Source organism: Chiloscyllium punctatum, chromosome 31 (assembly GCF_047496795.1).
Source record: "Chiloscyllium punctatum isolate Juve2018m chromosome 31, sChiPun1.3, whole genome shotgun sequence".
Classification (NCBI taxonomy): Eukaryota; Metazoa; Chordata; class Chondrichthyes; order Orectolobiformes; family Hemiscylliidae; genus Chiloscyllium; species Chiloscyllium punctatum.
In genome coordinates this window covers 76,983,201-77,005,389 of record NC_092769.1, presented here as the reverse complement: position 1 = coordinate 77,005,389, position 22,189 = coordinate 76,983,201, and the positions used below count along the sequence as shown (strand labels likewise).

General features: G+C 48.6%; 1 protein-coding gene across 8 annotated transcripts; it reads right to left on the bottom strand.

Moving 5' to 3' along the window:
- Nucleotides 1-270: 270 nt before the first annotated feature.
- sf1 (splicing factor 1) lies at nucleotides 271-18,946 on the bottom strand. 8 transcript variants are annotated; one of them, XM_072551163.1, is made up of 13 exons: nucleotides 17,753-18,086; nucleotides 16,710-16,841; nucleotides 13,889-13,964; nucleotides 7,789-7,941; nucleotides 6,967-7,056; nucleotides 6,414-6,597; nucleotides 5,430-5,545; nucleotides 5,005-5,112; nucleotides 4,564-4,741; nucleotides 4,183-4,393; nucleotides 3,527-3,719; nucleotides 2,464-2,576; nucleotides 271-876 (listed from the first exon to the last, which is right to left on the bottom strand). In XM_072551163.1, the coding sequence occupies exons 1-13, from the start codon at nucleotides 17,841-17,843 to the stop codon at nucleotides 743-745; spliced, it is 1,779 nt and encodes a 592-aa protein (XP_072407264.1). In that variant the 5' UTR covers nucleotides 17,844-18,086; the 3' UTR covers nucleotides 271-742. The 8 variants fall into 8 exon arrangements, with proteins under 8 accessions (XP_072407264.1, XP_072407265.1, XP_072407261.1 ...); XM_072551164.1 differs by having other exon boundaries at nucleotides 3,531-3,719; XM_072551160.1 differs by lacking the exon at nucleotides 17,753-18,086 and adding an exon at nucleotides 18,696-18,946 and having other exon boundaries at nucleotides 271-2,576.
- Between the last annotated feature and the right edge of the window lie 3,243 nt (nucleotides 18,947-22,189).

Here is a 22,189-nt window from a genome sequence, read left to right as displayed (position 1 = left end):
CAATTAATTTCCTGTCCAAAAAAAAATCATCTAAGGGCTGGGGTGAGAGGACGGGTAAGTGGAGCTGAGGCTACAATCTTATGGAACAGCAGAGGGCCAGATGGCAGTCGCCTGCTGCATTTACGTAGACTCCAAGGGCTGAACGGCTGGAAGCTGCTCCTAACTGGTACCATTCTCCCACTTGCAAGCCCTCCGTGTTGGAGTATAACAGCACAGTGGTCAGCACGGGTCAACAATCCCCAGAATCAAGTTCAAACTCCAGCCAGTTGCTTGGAGAAATTTGGATTTTATTTTCCTTTTAAATACAGTGAGTAAGTTTTTTTTTAAAAAAAAAGACGACCATAGCACATTCCTTTAACCAAAGCACACTGCACGGAAGCAGTCTGATAAAAAAAAAATGAAGAGAAACATGACGAGAGCTAAGAAAACATAGTTTATTTTGTGAACCCTGCACCCACCCCTCCCCCTACCGTTCCCCTCCCCCACTTTATTTTCTTTAAACATTTCACATCGAGTAAGAGCATGAGGAAACAAGAGCATGGAAACATACCAGGGCTTCCAACCTCAAGCTCGAATTAAAAAGGTTAAACACACCGGTCCTGCGAGAATGTCACGAGACAAAAAGGTAGTTGGTTAAAAGGGACAGTAAACCCGGAACGGAGAGCCGTGTGTGCTGGAGGTCAGCAGCGGAAAGCAGCAGCTCTGGGGAACAGCCGCTGCCCGGCTCACGGTCTGGCAGTGATTAATAGCCCCCCTTCACTGTCCATCTTCTGGAAAGCAGAGGTTCCATTGCAAGTCCTGCGATTTGGGGAGGGGGTTGGGAAGAGACAGGCCCCCTCTTAATCCTCCTTGCGGCCCCCTCGCTTGAAGCTCCACCTGAGGGAGTGGGGGAAGAGAACGGGAAACACAAGAGAAAATAAACCGCGGCTCAGCGGGTGAGGGGGAATCGGAGGGGTGGGGGGGGAAGTTGAGAGCAACAAAATAAAACGCGATCGTCATGCAACGCTCACCGCGGCAGTCAAGAATGGTTTACATCATTTCACAATAGCAAAAAAAGAGAAACTCAACACAAGGTTTAAAAACAAGTCACCGGATGAGACAAAACACTGATCACAGCATGAGTTAGCGACATACAGAGTGGCGGTAGCAGCCTGCTTTTTTTAAAAAAAACAAAGAACTGGGAAGCCATCTTGGACATACGTCTTCGTAAAGATTGCGGGGTCACGTGGTGAAAGACAGGATGGACTGTCGCTTTTTTTTTTATTTAAAGAGAACAACTACACGGATGTTCGATCTCTCCTCCAGCTCTCTCCCATTATGCAGCCTGCCCCTACCATCACCACCACCACCACCACCACTCCGAGCAAGAAACAGCAAGGGCAGTCACTCCAACTTTATACAGATGACGTCAATGCCCAGTCCAGTTCCCTGGTGGACTCTCTGTAGAAGGTACTCAAACACAGGAGATAATCTCACGGGTGGAGGAATATACAGCACCAACAGCCCAGCTTCCACATGTTTCTCTCAGGAGAAGGGTAGGGGGACGGGGTGGGGGCCAGGGTTAAGGCGTGACCTGGAGACAGCGACTGCACCGAACCCCATCCCTTCCCCCCCCCAACCACAAATGAGCCGCTGGGCAGCTTGCCCTGCGCCAGCACAAACAGGATCTCTGCACGTGGTGCCCAACTTGCTTTCCTCTTTATAACCATCCGCAGCCCAACCCAGGTGCAGACTGATGCTTCAGAGACGCAGAGTAAGTGGTTCATTTACAACAGAGAGAAAGACAGGGAGGGAGAGGAGACAGAGAGGGAGAGAGAGAGAGAGACAGACAGAGACAGAGAGAAAGAGAGAGGGGGAGAGAGAGAGAGAGACAGTTCGTGGTCTTAATACTGTTTCTACTTCAGGCCAAGCCCCTCTTCACAACCACCGTCTTCATCTAAAGGCTTCGATCGGTTCTATCCCATCAAGGTGCAGAGGCTGTTCGCTAAGTTATCTTTTTGGTTTAAAAACAGTTGCCTGTTTTCACCCCCTTTTTTTTGATTCTAAAACGATAAAAAAAAAGCACAAACGTGCCCTGGCAAGACAGGATGCCAGCGGGCAACACTGCGACCCTGGCTCCCTCTAGAATGAATTCCTTTCTCTATCTGAACATGGTTCGAGGGTATCGGTATCGGAAAAAGGGGTGCTTTAGGTCTGGGGAGGGGGAGGGGGCGGAGCGGGGGGCATTCCAAAGGGCGGGATGCCTGGCACGCCCATCCCCATCATGACAAAGTTGGAGGGGTCCATGGGCGGGGGAGGGGGCGGGGCGTACATCATGCCTGCCGTGCCGGGCGGGGGAGGGGGCGGCGGGGGCGGCGCCCCGGGGGGAAGGGGAGGCTGGACCCCAGGGGGAGGGGGGACCATAGAAGGGGCGGCAGGCATGGGCGGGGGTGGGGCGGCGCTGGAGGCGGGGGTGGGCTGCACCTGGGGCTGTTGTGGCTGAGGCTGCGGCGGCTGCGGCTGAGGCTGAGGCTGCTGCTGCGGCTGCTGCTGCCATGGAGGGACGCTCGCTGTAGTAGTCGTCGTGGTGCTGGTATCTGAAAGAGGGGAGAAAAAAACAAAAAACGAGAGAGAGAGGCACAGAGGCAGTCACTTGGAAAGTGAGCGCAAAAGCACAAACTGGGCATTCAGCTCCAGGACAGGCTAGTTACTGAGGCAGTGAGACCTCGGCTCGTGTCTGCAGGCAGTTTGCTGAAGCAGCTGCAAACAGGGTGCTCACAGCAAAGCTGCCCACGGCGGCTAACGGGGTTTATACAGCACAGCACGGAGACTGACCCATAGGGAGGATGTCTAATCGACTGCATAGCAACAGACAGAGAGAGCAGAGAGAGAGAGAGAGAGAGAGAGAGAGAGGGAGAGAGAGGGAGAGAGAGGGAGAGAGAGGGAGAGAGAGGGAGGGGGGGAGGAAAACAGAGAAATAGGCAACAATCAGAGAGGGAGAGAAAGAGAAAAAAAACAGGGAAAGGTGGGCAGTAAAGAGAGAGGGGCAGCGGGTGGGAGATTAAAACAAAAGAGGGAAGGTGGGAGGGAAAAAAAGGAGGGGGAAATGGAAAGAGAGAAAGGATGGGTGGACAAGAAAGGAAGGGCGAAAGGTGATGCAGGGAGGAGAAGTGAGAGAAAAAGAAGAGCGGGAAGAGGTGCGAGAGAGAGAAAGAAGGGGAAGAAGAGAGAAAGAAAGAAAGAGGGGGAAAGAGGTGAGACACAGGTGAGGGACGGGAGGAGGTGAGGACAGAAATGGGGAGCGGGATGGTAGAGGAGGGAGGGGGAGTAGACAAAGAGGGAGGAGAGAGGGGGTGGGGTTAAAGAGAGAAAGAGAAAAAGAGAGAGAGAGAGAGAGAGAGACTGACAGAGAGCATAAACTATAAGATCTTCAGACCGAAGAGCATTTTTTTTTAATAAACAAAGACAGGTCACTGCCCATTAACAAGCATTTACTGAAAGCTTTCCAAAGTAAAACAACAAACAAGATTTAGAAATGCATCCTTACTCACTCTGTTGCCAGGGTAAGGGTGCACTGGAGGCCATACTGCTGCTGGGTGGTGGTGGGGGCTGCTGTTGCTGCTGCTGCTGGGCCTGCTGTTGTTGCCAGGGTGGGATGGGGCCACTGGGTGGGGGTGGAGGCTGGCTGGCTGGAGGTGGGGGTGGTGGTGGCAACATGCCCATTGGGTGGTGCATCATGTCTGTCAACGAGAGACAAAGCGTTCGGTCAAGGAAATTAAAATATTTATTTATAGACATACACACACTCTCACAGAAACGCATGAAGTCCCAGCCAATCCAGCTCTCCTTCTAACATCTTCCCCACTGCAGCAATATCTTTTAAACAAACAGAAACTCTCACCGCTCTTATGTACACATCCACATGCAAGATCCTGGAGATGGTCCCAGGGCTGGGCTAAGGGACACAAACCGTGCCTGAAAATGTGCCCACAATACCTTTGCTCTCTGCCTGTCTCTCGTGAGACTTGTAGCATTGTGTCAGACTGTGTTCAGGTTTCCTCCCCGACACGATGAAATCACCCAAGTAACAAAAGCCCCCACCTCTACAAACACGAGAGTGAGCGACACCAAGCCGCAGCTCTGTGCCCTAAGCACCTTTCAGACACAGACCAGGAGGCACGTCCGCTCCAGCATTTCACTTACTCATGGGGGGGTGCACAGGAGGGTGACCCTGGCTCATCGGAGGTGGCGGTGGCTGCATCCATGGAGGCGGAGGCCCATTGGGATTGTGGGACAGCGGATGCCCACCCATGCTGGGCATAGGAGGGGGGAAACCCGGGTGCGGCCCACCATGCATCCCATGGTAGGGTCTATTGGCGTCCGAGGGACCAGAGCTCATCCACGGAGGCCTATTCTGTAAAGAGAGACAGCAGAGTCAAGACTTTACAATGCAGCGACACATTAACCCTGTTTATGGAGGGGGCGGTGGGGAAGGGAAGCACAAAAAAGTTTCACACCAATGAGGCAGTGGATCAGGTTGCGCACCAAGGAGGTGGTGAGTAAACAGAGGAAGCTCACACTCACTGGAAGTTGCTGCTGACTGCTAGCTGGCCCAGAAGTCCGTGGGACACTAGGCTGTGCGGAGCTCGTATGTGCTGAAGACGATGATGCTGGCACCGGAGCCTCTCCTAGCTCGGCCATCAGCGACAAATACTCCTTGTCCATTCGTGCCTTGTCTTGAGCAGACTGTGGGTCTCCTGGCCTGTTGGGATAAAGTCCCGTTTGCATGGCATCACACCATGCAGCAGGGAGACATGAGGATAAATCACAGGCATCGGTAAATAATCCAACTGTTCAGAACCCTGAATGCATGCAAACCTGGCTGTACAGCAGCCCCTCAGACACATGTTTATGACCAGGCTGCAGTTAAATCCAGCCTGCTAAAACAGCAACAATTCTCCACTCAAATCTCTAACCCCGAAACAATCGATCAACAACAGGCCTTCAAAGCATCAACTTACTGACCTGGAGAATTTGCAGTCAGAAGCAATGTGGCCTGCCCCACCACACTTCGTACACAGCGTTGTGTTGGTGATGCTCCTGGGCTCCGTGCTCTGCCAAGGTCTCAGTATCCTACAAAGTGGGGAGGAGAGATAGTCACATCAAAACCTTGTAGCTGCCCAGAAACTTCCAGCAAACAGACACATCACATGCTACTAATGGACTGGCAGAATGCCTATTCACAAGTGGCCAGGCAGTGAAAAGACCACATCTTCTCCACATCTGGGAGACCGAATGTAAACTTAGTGAATTGCTCACCGGGCATTGCAGCTGCAATTATTGTGGGTCTGGGATTATGCCCAGGCCAGATCCCCTCCTTTCCTACAGCCTAGGAGCTAGAACACTATGACAAGTCTCCTGAACGAACAGGAGGTGGGACAGGAACTCACCTGTTGTCATCTTCCCGGAGAGTGCCGTTGAGGCGAGCCAATTCTCTCAGCTGCATCTTCCTCAGGTCATTCTGATCCTCCGGGGTTTCAATACCTTGCTTTAGGATACCTCGGATCTACAGAGAATAAGCAGCCCCATTAAAGCCAGATCAGTACATACTCCTCTTTCTTACTGGGTGCTCACCCATCATTACAAAACTAAAACGCCACATTGAAGGGGAACAGGTCAAGGCTGGATTGGAGCAGGTATGTAATCTGCCAAGACTGCAGTCTCTTCCAGTAGAAAGGCTCTCGGAAGCCCTGACATGCTCCAAATTGAAGTGAGCTTACTGCGGTGTAAGCTAGCGGACTCAGAACAAGATCAGGTTGATGGAACGTATACTGTATAGAGCATCGCTATGACTGCTGAACACATTGAGCCTCCGTCATTGGACAGTAAGATGGATATAGTACCATTTGGAAATGTGTGTTCTGAATTAAGTTTCACATATGATTTGCATTCCTATATTATGATGGGAAGAAAGCAAAGGGTGAATGAGAAAAAGGGTTTTTGCTTTGTCCATAACACAGGGAGAGACAGAAATTTCCTTTATAGAAAGAACCACCTACCCAGAAGGCAGTGTGTCAGGTACTAGTAAAGAGAATACGTCTATGGCAAACATGATGTTAGCTTAGCGGTCTTTATCAAGAAAGATTGGAAAGATGGCATCAAACTTTAAAGGCGACAACAATCAGGACACATGAACTCCTTTGTTGGCGTTTAGCAGTAAGGATGTCCCTGAGGAGGCCACAATAGCCATGCATCTGGAGGAATGAACTGAGGGAGGCACTGATTATTACCAAGTGCCCCACTGTAGGAGCAGAATGAGATGCAAGACAAGACAGCCTGATGGCACAAACTGGGCTCACAGGACAGAGCTACATTTGCCCCGTGGATAGCTTTGACAGAAAGAGTCAGGTCTATTTCAGCATGAGCCCTCTAACCTGCTCTACTGCCTTCTTCACATTCTCCATCGTGTTTGCTGTGACCAGAGCGTGCAGTGGCTCATCTTCCCCTGGCAGCATCTGCCCATCTTTCCGGCCAACCTTGCCCTCCTTCACTGAGCCTTTCCCTCGGATCATGATTTTGGCATTGCATTCTTTCTCGATATTCTTCAATGTATTGCCTCTGAAAAAGGGAGAGGGAGACAGCGTGAGCGACAGGGCAGGGTCACAACAAACTCAGAGCAAAAGGACAGGTAGCACCTCATCGCAAGGTCCCTAGACAAAGCTCTCCAGGATGGGAAACCATCTCAGTGGAAGATTCAGGATGTCACACCAATGCAATTCATAGGATGTTGCAAAGTGCTTCACAACCAATGAACATGATGATTCAGTCCATTATATTGCTGCAATCATACAGCACAAGCAGCACTCTCACCTCACAATGCACAGGCAAATCCACATAACATGGTAAAATCAGAGACACATTTCCCACCACCCAAAGGGTTTACTGCCCTCTCAAACTGGAGAGCAGGACCAGAGCCGGCCACTATACCTGGGTCCAATTAGCAGGCCGACAAAATTGATCTCTGGGTATTCATCCTGTGGGATCATCACCTTGTCACTCACACGTGTGGCCGGTGGCCTGTAGGAAAGGAAGATAAAGTTAATGGCTTGTGTGCACCGAGGAACAAGTTGTCAGCCAAGCCATAACAGGCCGTGCAAAGCAGAAGGCCAAGGATGAGCAGCACACCACAACAGAGACAACAATTCAATCTCAGCTGCTGCTCAGCTCTCAGCCTCCATTCAGAGAGGAGAAGGGTTCCTGCCACATTACTACACATTCATTCAAGGCTCTTGTTTCCAGATACTGTCAGCAGTGAGGCACACCAATCCCTTTCCTTCAGTTCCACACTAAAAATTATTGGTGCCCCAAAAACATCAAGTTTCACCTTGATGAGTATTGCTATTGACCAGTCTTCTATCACTCATTAATCTGTACATTCTCACACTCAGCTCCTGATCAGGTTACCCAGAGTTTAACTGTTTTGGCTGCTTCTTCACTCATAACTCTTGGGGCTGAATCAGCCTCACATTCAAATCAATCATGACCTTACCAAACCGTCAAACTCAAGGGGGCCTGACTGTATGAAACACATGGTAGTCACCTTATTTCCCCCACCCAGACACATCATATCCACCGAGTAATTAGTGCCTTACACTCCCCTCTCCATACTCATGGCTCAGCTGCCTGCTCGAACCACAAAACTCTTCACTACCCTCCACCAATCTTCTATCTTTAAACAAGCTTCCTTTAAAGGTTGGCTGCCAGCGACTGGTTGTACTTCCTAATCTCCCCCAAACAAGTCCGACTTACTTGTAATCTGCTGGCGGTTTGAAGTCAGGGTTGAGGGCAATCATCTCCTGAATGAGGTTGTGCCTCTCCTCTTCCAGCTTCTTCCGAGTTCTGAACTCTCGGGTGTTGAGCCTCTTGCCCTCGCTGTTGTAGATTGGCTCAGGTGAGGGGGACCTGTGCAGGGATTACAAGCCGTCACAACCACCTTACTCGTGAGCTGTGCATCTTAGTAACTCTACTGCAGCAAAATGTTTTTAAAAAGCACCTCTCCTACACTTCCCTAAACCTCTCAAACTTAGTTACCACAGTTCTTAAGCACTGGATATGAGACATTGAAATGAGCAAGTTGTTGTTAGCCTGAGCTGAGAATTGTGCTCCTAAATTGTTGAACTGGTTAACACCACTGGCTGTAGACGACAATTACCACTCAAAGTGCTCACGCCCACATCGACATTGTATGGCTGGAGAGGCAGTAAACTACATTAAACTCGAGCTGGTTTTGATTTGTGCTAAAGGCTGTGAACAGGGAGTTAATGAGACAGATTTAAGAAATAATTGAAAAAAAATCAGGTAACATTTGTCATTCTAAAACCAACTTGAGGTCAGCTGACCACCACCGGGATACCCCTCTTGTTAACTGAGCGGGCTCAAAAATCCCCAGTGGGAGCCCTCTCCGTATCACTCAGACCCACACAGAACGTGCTGGAACTGGGGCTAACATGAATTGAGCTGTGTGAGAATGCGTACCCAGCAGAGCTAACCATACGTCAGTGATGCTTTTATCCCTTTCCTTTTGACAAAAATAAAGATTGTTACTTTATGGAATCTGAGGTGTTTACTAATAAGCAAAAAGCAAATTGAACCTCACTATGACTCCTCAGGCTCTGCAGTTTGTACCTTCATAGCCCAGATACTAAAACTGTTCAGCAACCTGTCATTGGCTCCCTCTATCCCTTGGGTATCCCTGAATTCAAGGCTGATCATTCTAGATGGCTCAGAGTGGAAAACAACCCTCCCCTGAGATAGAGACAGAGAGAGAAAAGCAAATTAATCTAACTTCACTGAGAGAAACATGAAGAACTCTAATGAGCTGCCAGGGAGTCAAATGCAGCAACTCCATGCCAGCAGACAGGTAGCGCAGAGGGTCAGTGGTGCCAAAGTCTTGGGGGTTCGTGGAGGAAGACTGACAGCAGTACATGCTTATCAGGCTTCGAGATCAGGAGTGCAAACCTAAGGGATCTTGGAGGCTGACCCAACTCCATGGATAAGCAGGGACCTGGTATCTGTTGGAAGTGCCATTCGGAATATACGGACGCCTGCTGCTGGTGAGGGGCCCGGAGCTGCCCTATCCCAAGCCAACCCCTCCCCCCCACACCCCATTTTTTTGCTCCGCCAGGTGATTTTTGATCTCTGAACACAGACCCAGTCAACAAGAGGTGTGCCTGTGTATACTTTCCTCTCCCTCCCACCCTGTAAGGAACTGAGATCTGTTCGACAACTCAGCAATATAGGGTGGGTGCTGTCTTATTCTGTGACGACCTCATAAGGAGGCAAGACAAAAGGTTAGAGGCTTTGATTACATCTCAAGCTAGCAGATTAGAAATCCACTGGCAACAACATTAAATCTGCACAAAACTCATTTTAAAAAATCATATACTAAAACAGAAGAAAAATTAAAAAATATTGCTACTGGCTGACACATGCTTCAGACTGAGAAGTTAAAAAGGAGTTATTCGAGACACTTAACGGCCTTTTCCAGTTTCTTCAGGTATCGATTGATGGGACGCAACCTGTTCTCCCGGATTTACTCAACTAGTTTTGCTAGTCCTCTGAGCAGTTTCTGTGCTAAAGAGACATGTTAAGCCTTGCTAGCAGTCCCAGACTGCTTCGCTTCCCTCTCTCTTTCCTCTTGGATATACAATTAAATGAAAAAAAAGTATAAATGGTCAGGAAAAGTACAGCTTCTTTCCAAACCATGCAATACAGGCTTGGATCCCACGTAGCGCACCTGTAAACCCTGCTATTAGTTTAGACTAAATACAAATTTCAAAAGACTTTTTACAAGAGTCGTCAACAAAAGGGGAATTTTGATTAAAAAGGACATGGGTTGGGGGACTGGTTTAAGATGTCAATAAAAGTTGGGTTACACATTTCAACCTTGTAAACACAGGCCTCAGCATTTCTAGGGTTGCAATTAATGGTTTCTGCTTTACCAGCAAAATTTGGCACATTACACATCTGATTAATTTTAATTTAGTCTAGCTTTCCTTCAAATCTAGTTGCACCAAGTTAACCCAAAGACAAACAAAGCAGAATCCAATCAGACAGAGTGAAACCTTTGGCGTGCACGTACAGGAATTGCAAACAGACGTGCTTACACCGGTGCAACCCTAAGAACTTGAGGCCTCTTTCTGGATACCTTGCTAGTTAATGAATCATCACCTTTTAGAATCAATAGCTGCTGGTCAAGTACCATCCGTCTCAAGCTAAAACTCGTGCAGCTTCAGCTAACCAAAACCAAATATGATTTTTTAAAAAAAATTAAGACACTGAGCTACTAAAATGGTCATCAATACGATTACAAAATGGAAAATATTATCAGTCTGCCCTGTGCTAGGAACAGCCAACGGAACGCTACTGGTCCTGCAGCCAGCCATTTCAGCCTACTCCCTATAGAACCCTCTACTTTTAATTCACATAACCTCAGGGCTGTCTACATTCAGGTCTTTGTGGAGAGTTGATTTGTGAGAATGCAGCAGATTATCCTACCTAAAACAAAGCCGCATATACAGAGGAACCTTGACTATCCAAACGGCATGGACGGGGAGTATTTTGTTCAGATAATCGAAGTTCCTGTGTACACGAGAAAACATACAGAGGAACCTCGATTATCCGAACTTCTCAAGTGGGTGGGGCTTATGGGGATGGAGGAGCATGGGCTCGCACATGCTATGCTGCTGCCGCGTCTCCTTAATGGGGAGTGGACTTAGCAAGTGCTCAGTGTGTGTCAATCCCATTGAACTTATGGATGGAGAAGCTTCACCAATGCTGCAGGTCCCTTACATACAAGTCTGTGTCTGTCTGCTCAGAAACAAACCCTGAGGCAGAGAGGGTGCAAGGCAGGTAGTGCGAGGAGAAAGGAAACTTCTGAAAACTCTGAGCCCCAGAGTGGCATTGAATCAATTAACTGAATAAGCAATTATCTGAATGAAATAGTGTCCGCCCATCTCATTTGAAAATTTGATGTTCCTCTGCAACTAATTGTGAAGTGCCTAACCCACTCAACGGGATTGCCTAGTCTCATCACCAAGCCTTATTTTCTCTCTATGCTTTGGAAGGGACTGGATCGCTGGGGTATCGAATTCCCAGTCACCAGTACCTCTCTGACCAACTGACGGTTACCATTCAATGCCTGACCCCAAACTGTTGTGTACTGGGAGGTTTTACAAGACACTGTATCCCAGCACAACCATCCCATATGGACAAACGCCCGGGCTTTTGTCAATGCAAGGAATAGGAGGCACTGAGATCGACAAAGCCACATCAATTTTTAATGGAGACAAGAGAGGGGAGGTTTCGACTATGGATTAACTGAAGATTTACAGTATGTCTAGTATCAATGTATAACCTGGAAACAAAGGGCATGGGACAGGAGAGGACAGCTCACAGGCAATAATCAGATTCTATACCAGGACAAGGGAGGTTTCAAGTGCAAATGCTCCAGAGGATAAGCCACCAGAAGACAGCTCATGCTCACAGAAACTGGACCACAGGGCAGACCAGGCTCAAACTACAGATGCCCAAGAACCCAGCTAAACTGGCACTTTCAACTGAGAGGCTGGGCAGAGACGCAGGACTTTCCTGGCCCAGTCAATCTGGTGTATGCCCGGATTGTAGCCATTGATGACACACTGCCACCACCAACCACCCCAAAATCTCGGTCTGCCCATGAGAAGTGAAAGCCTGGGTTGCTCCATGGCAGGAAGGTCACTTACGAAAGGGAATCTGTATTTGACAAGTACCCAACTGAAATATGTATACAGCCCCAGTGAGGAGTGTCTTTACTGACTGGTACACACACACAGCCCTTAAGCTGGCCCCTCTACTGCCACACTAACAGCTAAAAGCAGGAGGGCTGACAGGACCAGTGGATTTCCTAAACAATTGGGAGTATTATTGGCTGTTGGCGAACACTCGAGAAAGGCAGGTCAGAACAAGAAAGCCAACATGTTTTCTCATCAGTGCAAACAAATAAAAAAATTAAAATTTCTGTTACTCATTTAAGAACTTATTTTACAGTTTAACAACTACTCCAGGACAGCTGTGGTCACTTCCTAACAGCACCAAGCGAAAGGGGCAGCAAACCAAAAGAGGAAAACAATAAATAAAATTTTCACCAATTCAAAAGTTGAACCAAAACCAGCACCGGAAACTGCTCAAACTACAATGGGATTGAAATTGTTGATGTATTCATTATTAATTGAAAATAAAACCGTTAAGTAAGCAAATGGAGAACAAAATAAATTCTGAATTATATTTGCCGTTTTAAAAAGGCTCGGAGGCAAGTCACTATTCACCAAGCACTGATAGAGATTAAGGTGCGTTGCACCCACTGAACACATTTAGAATGAGATATGGGGAGAAAACAGTAATGTTAACAAGGTTGGCCTGAGATCTAGTTAAGCTGATAGCAGTGAGCGAGAAGGGACAAAGGTTATAGTCGGAATTGGAGTGTGGCCTCAAGATGGACACACACAACACTAGAGGAGAAAGAGCCAAGTCATAGAGATCCAACTGCAGGAACACTCCCCCGACATTGCCGATGGTACTGCCTTTTGTTCTGTGGGGAGAAAAGAGAGGAGGGTCCTGCTAGATGGGGAAGGTTAAGTGGGCCTTTTTGCTTTGACTCCAGATACCTTGCTACTTTCAGGAAACAATGGGGATCTCATACTGGGGAAGAAAACCCAGTACAGCTGTTTCCCACCAGGTGATATGTTGGATGAACAAAGCTCACTACCTGGAACAAATCGAAGTGTCACAATAGTTGCAGGGTAGGTGGTGGGGGAGGAGGAGGCACTTAGGTTCCATAAGATCGCAAACTTAATTAAGACAAATAAGGTAACTTCCCTGCCTTCATTGTAAACAATGCTTTGAAGACAGGTCAAGCCAAATCTGTTCCTGCTTTGGGTGAGAGGGTGGGGAATATCAACTGGGGAGACACAGTGGCTCAGTGGTTAGCACTGCTGCCTCACAGCGCCAGGGACCCAGGTTGGATTCCCAACTCTGGTGACTGTGTGGAGTTTGCACATTCTCCCCGTGTCTGTGTGTGGTTTCCTTCAGGTGCTCAGGTTTCCTCCCATAGTCCAAAGATGTGCAGGTTAGGGTGGATTGGCCATGGGAAATTGTCCCATAGCGTCCAGGGATGTGCAGGTTAGGGTGGTTTGGCCATGGGAAATTGCCCATAATGTGAGGTGTATTAGTTAGGGGTAAATACAGGGCAGGGGAATGGGTCTGGGTGAGATGCTCTTTGGAGAGTCAGTGTGAGCTTGTTGGTCCAAATGGCCTGTTTCCATACTGTAGGAAATCTAATCTAAATTACCTAACAAGGAGTTTGGAGCGGATGCAAAAGGGAAATGGGAGAAAACTCAGATTGAAATTGTCGTACAAGGCAAGAATGAGGAAAGTAGAAAGGTAAAGAAAGACAACAAGGGAGGGAGGGAGGAAGGGAGACGGCCAACACATTACATGGCAAAGTGACCAGCATTATCTGCTGTGCGGCTGTCAGATTTTGACTCTCCAGTTACTGTCTTGCCCTGAACTACCCCATTCCTTGAAAGAAATCAACAGAAAACTGAGACCACAGCTGTCCCTCACCCCCAGTTCATTTTATGTTTTAAGTTTTAAAAGAAAATGATTAAACCTTTAACCTCAAGAGAACAAAATAAATGTAAATGGTGACCATTTCCATTCCTGTACTGAAAATAGCATTAAGGTAAAAGGATACCATAAACATGAGATTATCCAATTCCAATAACAAACCACATCACACATTTCTTATGCGATGACACCAAGTATTGAAAAGGAAAATTGTTACTGTCAGCTGGTTTAAAACTTTCCCAACCTGTCCTCAGGGTTTGGGGGGATACCAAGGTCTCCAGTACGCAGTTTGCGGGTCAGGTCTTCAATCTGAAGTTGCACTGGAAGAAACCAGGTTAGGAAAAAAAGGACGGAAAAGAAAAGTTACATAAATTCTCAAATCGTTATCAAAACACAGCACGGAGCTTTGGAGGCACAGTGCAATGAACGTTTCAAAAACAGCATCAACATTTCGTCAAAAATAAAAACAAGATATCGGTAATGAAATTTAAGACACCAACTTGCAACACAATCCTAACACAGGGTAATTTTTAAAACACGTGCTCTGTAACAGTATCAAAAAGAACAGGATTACAGCTAGGAAAGGTCCATATTAGGGTTGCCACAATACAAAAACAATTTTGTTAGAAGTACAAAGTTTAATTTGAGTCCGTAGTTTGCTGCTCCTTCAGGGCTGGAAGGATTAGTTTCCGTTATGTTCGGATTGATTAAAGTAGGTCTTCTGGCCTACCCGTCACTCTGTCAGGAGTCAAGAAGGCAATCCTAAACAGTAAACTTGTAAAGAACAATTAATTTTTCAGGTGCATTTTCCCAAAGTAATAGCTCAGCAGTAAGTATCCGAAAATATCCACTGCAGACATGTCCATTTCGGGGACACAGGAAGCTTGACAATGCAGTAAAGTGCAATCCAATTTCCATGTATCTAACAGAGCTGGGGAGAAGCTACAGCAAGACGAATCGAATGCATTGGTGGCCCATCGGATCAGGATTCGGGCAAGTGGGGAGAAATGTGATACTTCCAGCCCTGTTGCTGCCGCCAGTCACACCTGTTCATTCAACCTCCTGGATCATCTAGAGTTCAATTTGAAAGCTAGGTAGAACCTGCCAATTTTAACTTAATGCTCAAGAACAAGGCAGTGTTGGAACCTGGTAGTCATGCACAGCGCTTTCAGTAAAAGACAAACCTTAGTAAAGCTAAAGAGGGGCAAAAACATTTTATCTTGGCAAGGAAATGAATCAATTAATTAAAAGCTCTTCAAACATTCAAAAACACATTATAAACTGAGTAACCTGAAAAATGGCCATGTTGGAAACCAGGCGAGACACTAAATAATGATGACTGATCCGTGTTAAGATGACATAAGTCTGATTTCAATCTCTGTCACCACCGAAAGGGGTCAGACAGAAATGTGAAGAGGGCTGACTTAACCCTCAACACTGTTCACTTTTTGCCAGTTGAAAAGGAGGGACTGAAAAAGGGCACATCTTTTCACTTCAGACAACAGCAACTGGTCAACAGGAATAAAAGCTGACTGCACTACCTAACACCTCAAACCCACAAGTGAACACCATATACATTTCAGCAGTAAAAGATGACAAAGTATTTCAATCAAATGGACGGCAGTGTATCAGCTAGACATCGTATTCTGCAGAAGCCTCTCTTCTGGCACAGTTAATAGACAAATTGCAGGCTTAGCAATGAGCAGCAATCATCTCAGTTGAACATTTCTGTCAACTAGCCAATTCCATTAAGAATTCTCAGCGCAACTCTCCATGATTGCATGATCAACCGTCTTCAGAAGCTAGTGTGTCAGGGACAACTTTCATCTTTTCAGCTCTCCAGACTTGAGGGTTTGGTGAGATAGAGGAATAAAAAGCTCTAACATTGTAAATTTCAATCAATCTGGCTGCTCAGAAGCAGGTCTTGACAAGAGGAAAAGAACAGGGCAGGGTTGGGGGAGGGGGGACAGATTCTGAAACTGTATCACTGGCCCATCAAAACCATGTGAGTACTCTCGCCACGACAGAGAAAAATCAGAAGTGTCACACAAAATAGAAGCTGTGAACATCAAGATAGGAGCGGGGCCTGGGCAATTCCTCACCTGCTGGTGAGGAGGGACAAGTTGGGAAAACTGCTACCTGTTAAACAACCCATCTTAAAAAAAATTCACAGAAAATTAATGAAACCGTTTGGTGATACCAATGATATATTGTCAAGCGTTTGAATGAGAGATGTGTTTTTGGCTGTAAAATTGATTGCATCAGAGGACCAGAGTTCAAAGTGTAGGTTAAAATGACCAGCTCCTGTACAGTGCCTGCCTTATGTACATCAGTTCAGGATTTGACTCTGTCCCTCCTTTGACGTGAAAGGCAGAGGGCTGAGTGGTCAATCTAGATACGGGTTGCTCGAGAATCTGTCCTTGCAGTCCACTGGTCACACATTTTCAGACAGAAAAGCTCGGCTCTCATGGGCAGTGTCGTCACTAGGTTCCTCTTATCTGGCAGACTGCGAGCACCAGGGGACAACCTGACCTAACTGATGCACCTTCAGCAAAAATATCATCCACCAGCACTCCCAAATTCCAGTCAGCCACAAATAGAGAACTGTGCTTCCATATGTTGTCAGCCCCCCCCCCCCCCGCTTGAGATCCACTTGAATTAATTCAATCATTTCGTGACAATCCCACCCTCCCAAACCTGGTTGGCGCCCTAGTGACAACACCACCATCAATTTGAGAGCTTGGCCGCATAAAATCTGGATACATTTGCAAAAGTTGGTTAAAAACATCCCGTTTCATGTCTGTAAAAGCAGAAGCTACGAGCGCCAAAGTAAGGAGGCAGCGGATAAAATGTCACCGAGTTGTAACTGATTATTGTGGCATCCCCAATATATCTAAATAATCTTAAAAGACATTACAGCAGTTTATACATCGCATTTATAAAGAAACTTTTGCATCTGAACATTTGCAGCACACGCTTCACTTTAAAATGATTACACTTTGAATTAAGACTTGGATTACCTATAGAAACAATGAACAGGCAGCATAAGTGGGTCAAATCCTTACCGATATAAGCACGCTCCTGATCACGGGTCAGTCCGGGTGGAATCACAGTCGGCATCCCGGGAATGACTGTTTTCTGATCCGAAGTCTCATTGCTCCAGCGACTTCTTTTCCTCCTCTTCTGTCCAAAGTCATCTTTAAAATAATTTTTAAAAGGGGGGGGGGGGGAAAAAAACACCAGGCACGTCAGTATAGGCCGTGCACAAAAACCGACGAGGGAATCCTCCCCACGCCGACAATTCTCGGGGACTCAGCGGGTAGGTCTGAGGTGTGACGCATTTCCTGGAAGCCCCCCCACCCTACCCCGTAACCCTGTGACACGTTTACATAGCAAGCCCCCACTGCTGTAATTCAGGGATGCACTAGACTGAAAGGACTGTGTGGAATGCTCTGCCCCAGAGGGCAGTGGAGGCCCAGTCTCTGGATTCTTTTAAGAAAGAATTGGATAGAGCTCTTAAAGATAGTGGAGTCAAGGGTTATGGAGATAAGGCTGGAACAGGATACTGATTAGGAATGATCAGCCATGATCATATTGAATGGCGGTGCAGGCTCGAAGGGCAGAATGGCCTACTCCTGCATCTATTGTCTATTGTCTATTGAAAGGTCTCTAGGAGACCGCCAGCAGCGCCGCCCCAGTGGCGGGAGGCCAGGACTGCCGCGTGACCTGTTTACATAGGAAACCTCCCATGGTCGAGACAGAAACGCCAATAAATCCAAAGGACGCGTGGGCAGACAGAAAGGGAAGCGAGGTGTGTGTGTGGGTGTGTGTGTGGGTGGGTGTGTGTGTGGGTGTGTTGGGGGGGGGGGGGGGAGTAGAAACGTGTTTAAATAAAGTGGAGTGGGGGAAAAAAGACAGGGATGGGTGAAACAAATTTAAGCCAGAATAGGTTTAGGAACTGGAATAGGTTTAAATACAATGAAATAGACGAATAAATAAACAGAATTAAAGGGAAACAAACCGGAGAATGAAGACAAACAAAACGAATAAACGATGAATTTCTCTTATAGTTTTCCTCTGCTCGGTCCAGGGACTTCACTTGACTCACCGTCGAGCGCTGGGCTCTCGATACCGCGTTTGTTGCCCACGGCCTGCAGCATCTTGCCGCCCGCGGGGGAGGTGTGGGCCCCGCTCGCCATTTCCCTCTCACTTCACCCCCACACACCGTCCCCGGGGGAGAGGGGGGAGACTGCTGCTGCTGAGGGCAATCCCGATCCCTCACCGAGCCGCCCGCCCGGCCGGCCGTCAGCGAGGGGAGACTCAAAGCTGAGGTAAAGGAGCGGCGGGCTCAGAGCGGCGAGGCCGCGAAGGAAGCGCCGGAGACTGAGCGGCGTCGGCGCCACAACATGGCGGCCGCGGCCTCAGGGAGACGGTTTGACGGACGGTGGAGCGGGGGGGGGCGGGTACGTCCGGCGCCACGCCGCCGCCCCTATTGGACCGGGGGGGAGGGAGGGCGCACTTCGTCACGTGGTTCCATTAGTCGGATCGCCCGTCCGTCAGGCGGGAACTCGTCTCCCAGTGGCCGAGGCCACCGTCTAGCGTAGCGATTGGTGGAGATGTCCATCCATCAGCGGAGGAACCGACTCCCATTGGCTAAGGCTCCTGTCCCTCAGATGCAAACTGAGGATAGGCCCGTTTCCACGTACGTCGGACCGGATCTAGCTACCCCGCCCGCTCCGTACTGATTGGTCGAAACCAGCCTTTGAACGGAGCCCGGCCTATCATTGGTCGGGGCACCCGACAATCAGAGGAAACCGGCTCTGCCTTATTGGAAGGGTCGGTCCAACCGTCAGGTAGGGCGGAGTCAAAAAAATGTCAGCTTCCGATTGGGGGGGGGGATTGGAACCGAGGGCGACTATTGGGGAGGGCGGCTGTCCGTCAAAAAAAACCGGAAACACGTGTCCCTTGATTGACAGGCGCCGGAGGGAAAGCCGTAGCGAGACAACCACCCCGCCCCTACAAGCCACCCCATCCCCCAACAGCCGCCTCACCTCGCTCCCGCGGCGCCTGACCGAACGAAGACATCATAAAGAAGCGGCCCGGCTCTTCCATCGGAAGGTCAGTAGGTGATTGTGGGTGACCTTTGTTTTGTCTGCCTTTGCCTCGTCTACTTGGTCTCGGTGTTGGAGCCGGGTGCTGTGCTCTAACGGACTCGCTAACGCCCGGGCCTCGGGGAGGGTTCCTTTCACTCGACCTCGAGCATCTTCGCGCGGCGGAATAGGCCGGACTGCACTCCGCATGCGCCGCGCTCTCCCAAAGGAACCGCCCCCGCCCCCTCGCGGCTCACCCTTTCCGATTGGTCGCCAGCGCTGCCAATCCGCCGTGGGCCCACACCCGATTGGCCGCAGCGCCCGTCCGTCACGCGCTCCCTCTTCCGCCTGCCCCGCCGCCGCGTCAATCAAGCCCCGTAAGCACCGCCCTCCGAACGATCCCTTTGTTCGTGTCCCCACCCCTCCCTCTGATTGGCCGCCGGCCGCGACCGTCGGTGGCCGGGCCATCGGTCTTTTCCTGGCCTTCCGATTGGTCCACCCGCACGTCTATCTCCCTGTGTCCCATTCCGATTGGACGGCAATGGCCAGCGGGTCTCTGCAATGGGGGAGGTCACCTGACCTGACCCGGAAATGTCAACTCTGCTTGCTCTCTGCACACATGCTGCTAGAGGTGAGAGTGTGGTGCTGGAAAAGCACAGCAGGTCAGGCAGCATCCGAGGAGCAGGAGAATCAACGTTTTGGGCATCAGTTAAACATCACCCAACACCAGGTTACAGCCCAACAGCTTTATTTGGAAGCACTGGGCGGCACGGTGGCACAGTGGTCAGCACTGCTGCCTCACAGCGCCAGAGACCCGGGTTGAATTCCCACCTCAGGCGACTGACTGTGTGGAGTTTGCACATTCTCCCTGTGTCTGCGTGGGTTTCCTCTGGGTGCTCCGGTTTCCTCCCACTGTCCAAAGATGTGCAGGTCAGGTGAATTGGCCATGCTAAATTGCCCGTAGTGTTAGGTAAGGGGTAGATGTAGGGGTATGGGTGGGTTGCGCTTCGGCGGGTCGGTGTGGACTTGTTGGGCCGAAGGGCCTGTTTCCACACTGTAAGTAATCTAATCTAATCTAATCTAATATTCAGTCTCTCCCTGTAATTCAAACCTTCCAACCCTGGCAACATCCTTTTCTAAACCCTTTTAAGTTTCACAACATCCTTCCTATAGCAGGGAAACCAGAGTTACATACAATATTCCAAAAGGGAATTCTTGAGTACAAATTGGAGTGGCATGGTGGCTCAGTGGTTAGCATTGCTGCCTCATAGCACCAGGAACCCGGGTTCAATTCCAGCCACTGGCATCTATTTGGATTTTGCACGTTCTCCCCTTGTCTGCATGGGTTTATTGTGGGTGCTCCAGTTTCCTCCCACATTCCAAAGATCCACATTCCAAAGAGTTGGCCGTGCTAAATTGACTTGCAGTGTTCAGGAATGTGAAGGTTAGGTGCTTTAGTCAGGGGTAAATATGGGATAATAGGGTAAGTGAATGGGTTTGGGAGGGTTACTCTTCGGAAGGTCAGAGTGGACTTGTTGAGCCGAAGGGCCTGTTGCCATACTGTAGGCCTTCTATTATATGCAATTAAAATCATAGGATCCCTGCTGTGTTGAGACTGTCACCCATCTGCTTCTGGAATGTGCCTTTGCAAAGGAAGTCTGGAGAGAGCTGCAGTGGTTTTGTTGAAGTGCTTCCCGAGCAGCTTTGTGGCGTGGGATTCCATACTGTACAGTCTGTTCTCTGGGGTGCGCACCGAGACAGACATCAACTGCTCCTGGAGGATCATCACCTCGGTGCAAGATGCTCTTTGGTCTGCCCGAACCTGGTTAGTCTTCCAGAACAAAGAGTTGACCTTGACCGAGTGTCGCAGACAGCACATTCCAAGGTCCAGGACTATGTGCGAAAGGACCGTTTTAAAAAAAATTGAATTAGAATCAGCTTTATTATCACATGAACGCATGAGTATGGGACAGTTACTGCCAAGGTAGAGTGAGAAAAAAACCACTGTCTGAGGTCTTCCTGCTGATGGTAAAAGGGGATCTATTCAGTTATTGGACCTTCCTTCCCAGTGTCTCCAGTATATGTAAATATTAGAACTGTATGTGGAAGAGGGGCCTTTGGGTTTTTTTTGGATAAAGTCACAGTCCACACTGTTTTGTTCATTTACTTGATAACACCACTCAGTTCTGTACAGTTGCTTATGACAACATATATGTACAAAGATTTTTTTATGAATGAAAAATATTTTTGAAATAAACAAATTCTCTAGAGTGTAGAAACAGGCTGTTCTGGCCATTGAGTCCACACCTACTGAAGGGCATTCCCCCCCCAGGCGCACTCCCCTTGCACCCTGCCATGTAACCATGCATTTTCTGTGTCTAATCCACCTAGCCTGCACACTGTGGGCAATTTAGATTATTGCAAGGTTTGTAGCTCAGCTTGAGGTTTAGGGTGTAGGTTTGCTCGCTGAGCTGTAGGTTTGATATCCAGATGTTCCATTACCTGGCTAGGTAACATCATCAGTGGTGACCTCCAAGGGAAGCCACTGATGATGTTACCTAGCCAGGTAATGGAACATCTGGATATCAAACCTACACCCTATTTAGATCATTAGATTCCCTACAGTATGGAAACAGGCCCTTTGGCCCAACAGGTCCACACCAACTCTCCGGAGAGTAACCCACCCAGACCCATTCGCCTGTGACTTATGCACCTAACACTATGGGCAATTTAGCACGGACAATCCACCCTAACCTACACATCTGTGGACTGTGGGTGGAAACCTGAGCGCCCAGAGGAACCCCACACAGACACAGACTGTGGAAATTTGACACGGTCGCCCCAGGCTGGAATCGAAACTAGGTAGAGTTGGGCTGCAATTCTCACCACCGATGGCAGTCAGTTCTTCGGGAGAGAAAGAATTTAGAAAAATGAAGAAATAAAATAAATAAAAAGTGACCTTTTATAAGTTGGTTTTATCTTTTTTTTTAAAGTTCTCCCTTTTAACTCAGTGAGGGAGAACATTCTGAAACGAGACAGAGAGGTCAAATTGGATAGCTCTGCTCAGAGGCAGGTTGGTGTGATTATGGGAGGGTGGAACAGAGATGTCCTGGCACAGTTCTCACACCTTTAAGATTGGGAATGACCTGCTGATGTTTAGAGACTGAAATGGGGATTGAAAGAAGTGCTGAGTGGAGGAGCGAGGGTGTGTAACAGTGAGCAGGACGCCGGTGAGGTTCTCTCCCGTTCAGAGGGAAGGGAACAGATCTGATGAGGGTTCTGGGATGTGAAGGCACAAGGAGTTGCTGAGGTGGGCCTTGCTTGTCTAAGGCAGGTCCGACTGACTCTGGCTGAATGGAATGACTGTTTCAAGGACGCAGCCAAGTTTCAGCTGCACGTGGCAGGGAGACGGGAAAAGCTGGCACTCTGTGAACTGTCACTATCACGCTGAGGAA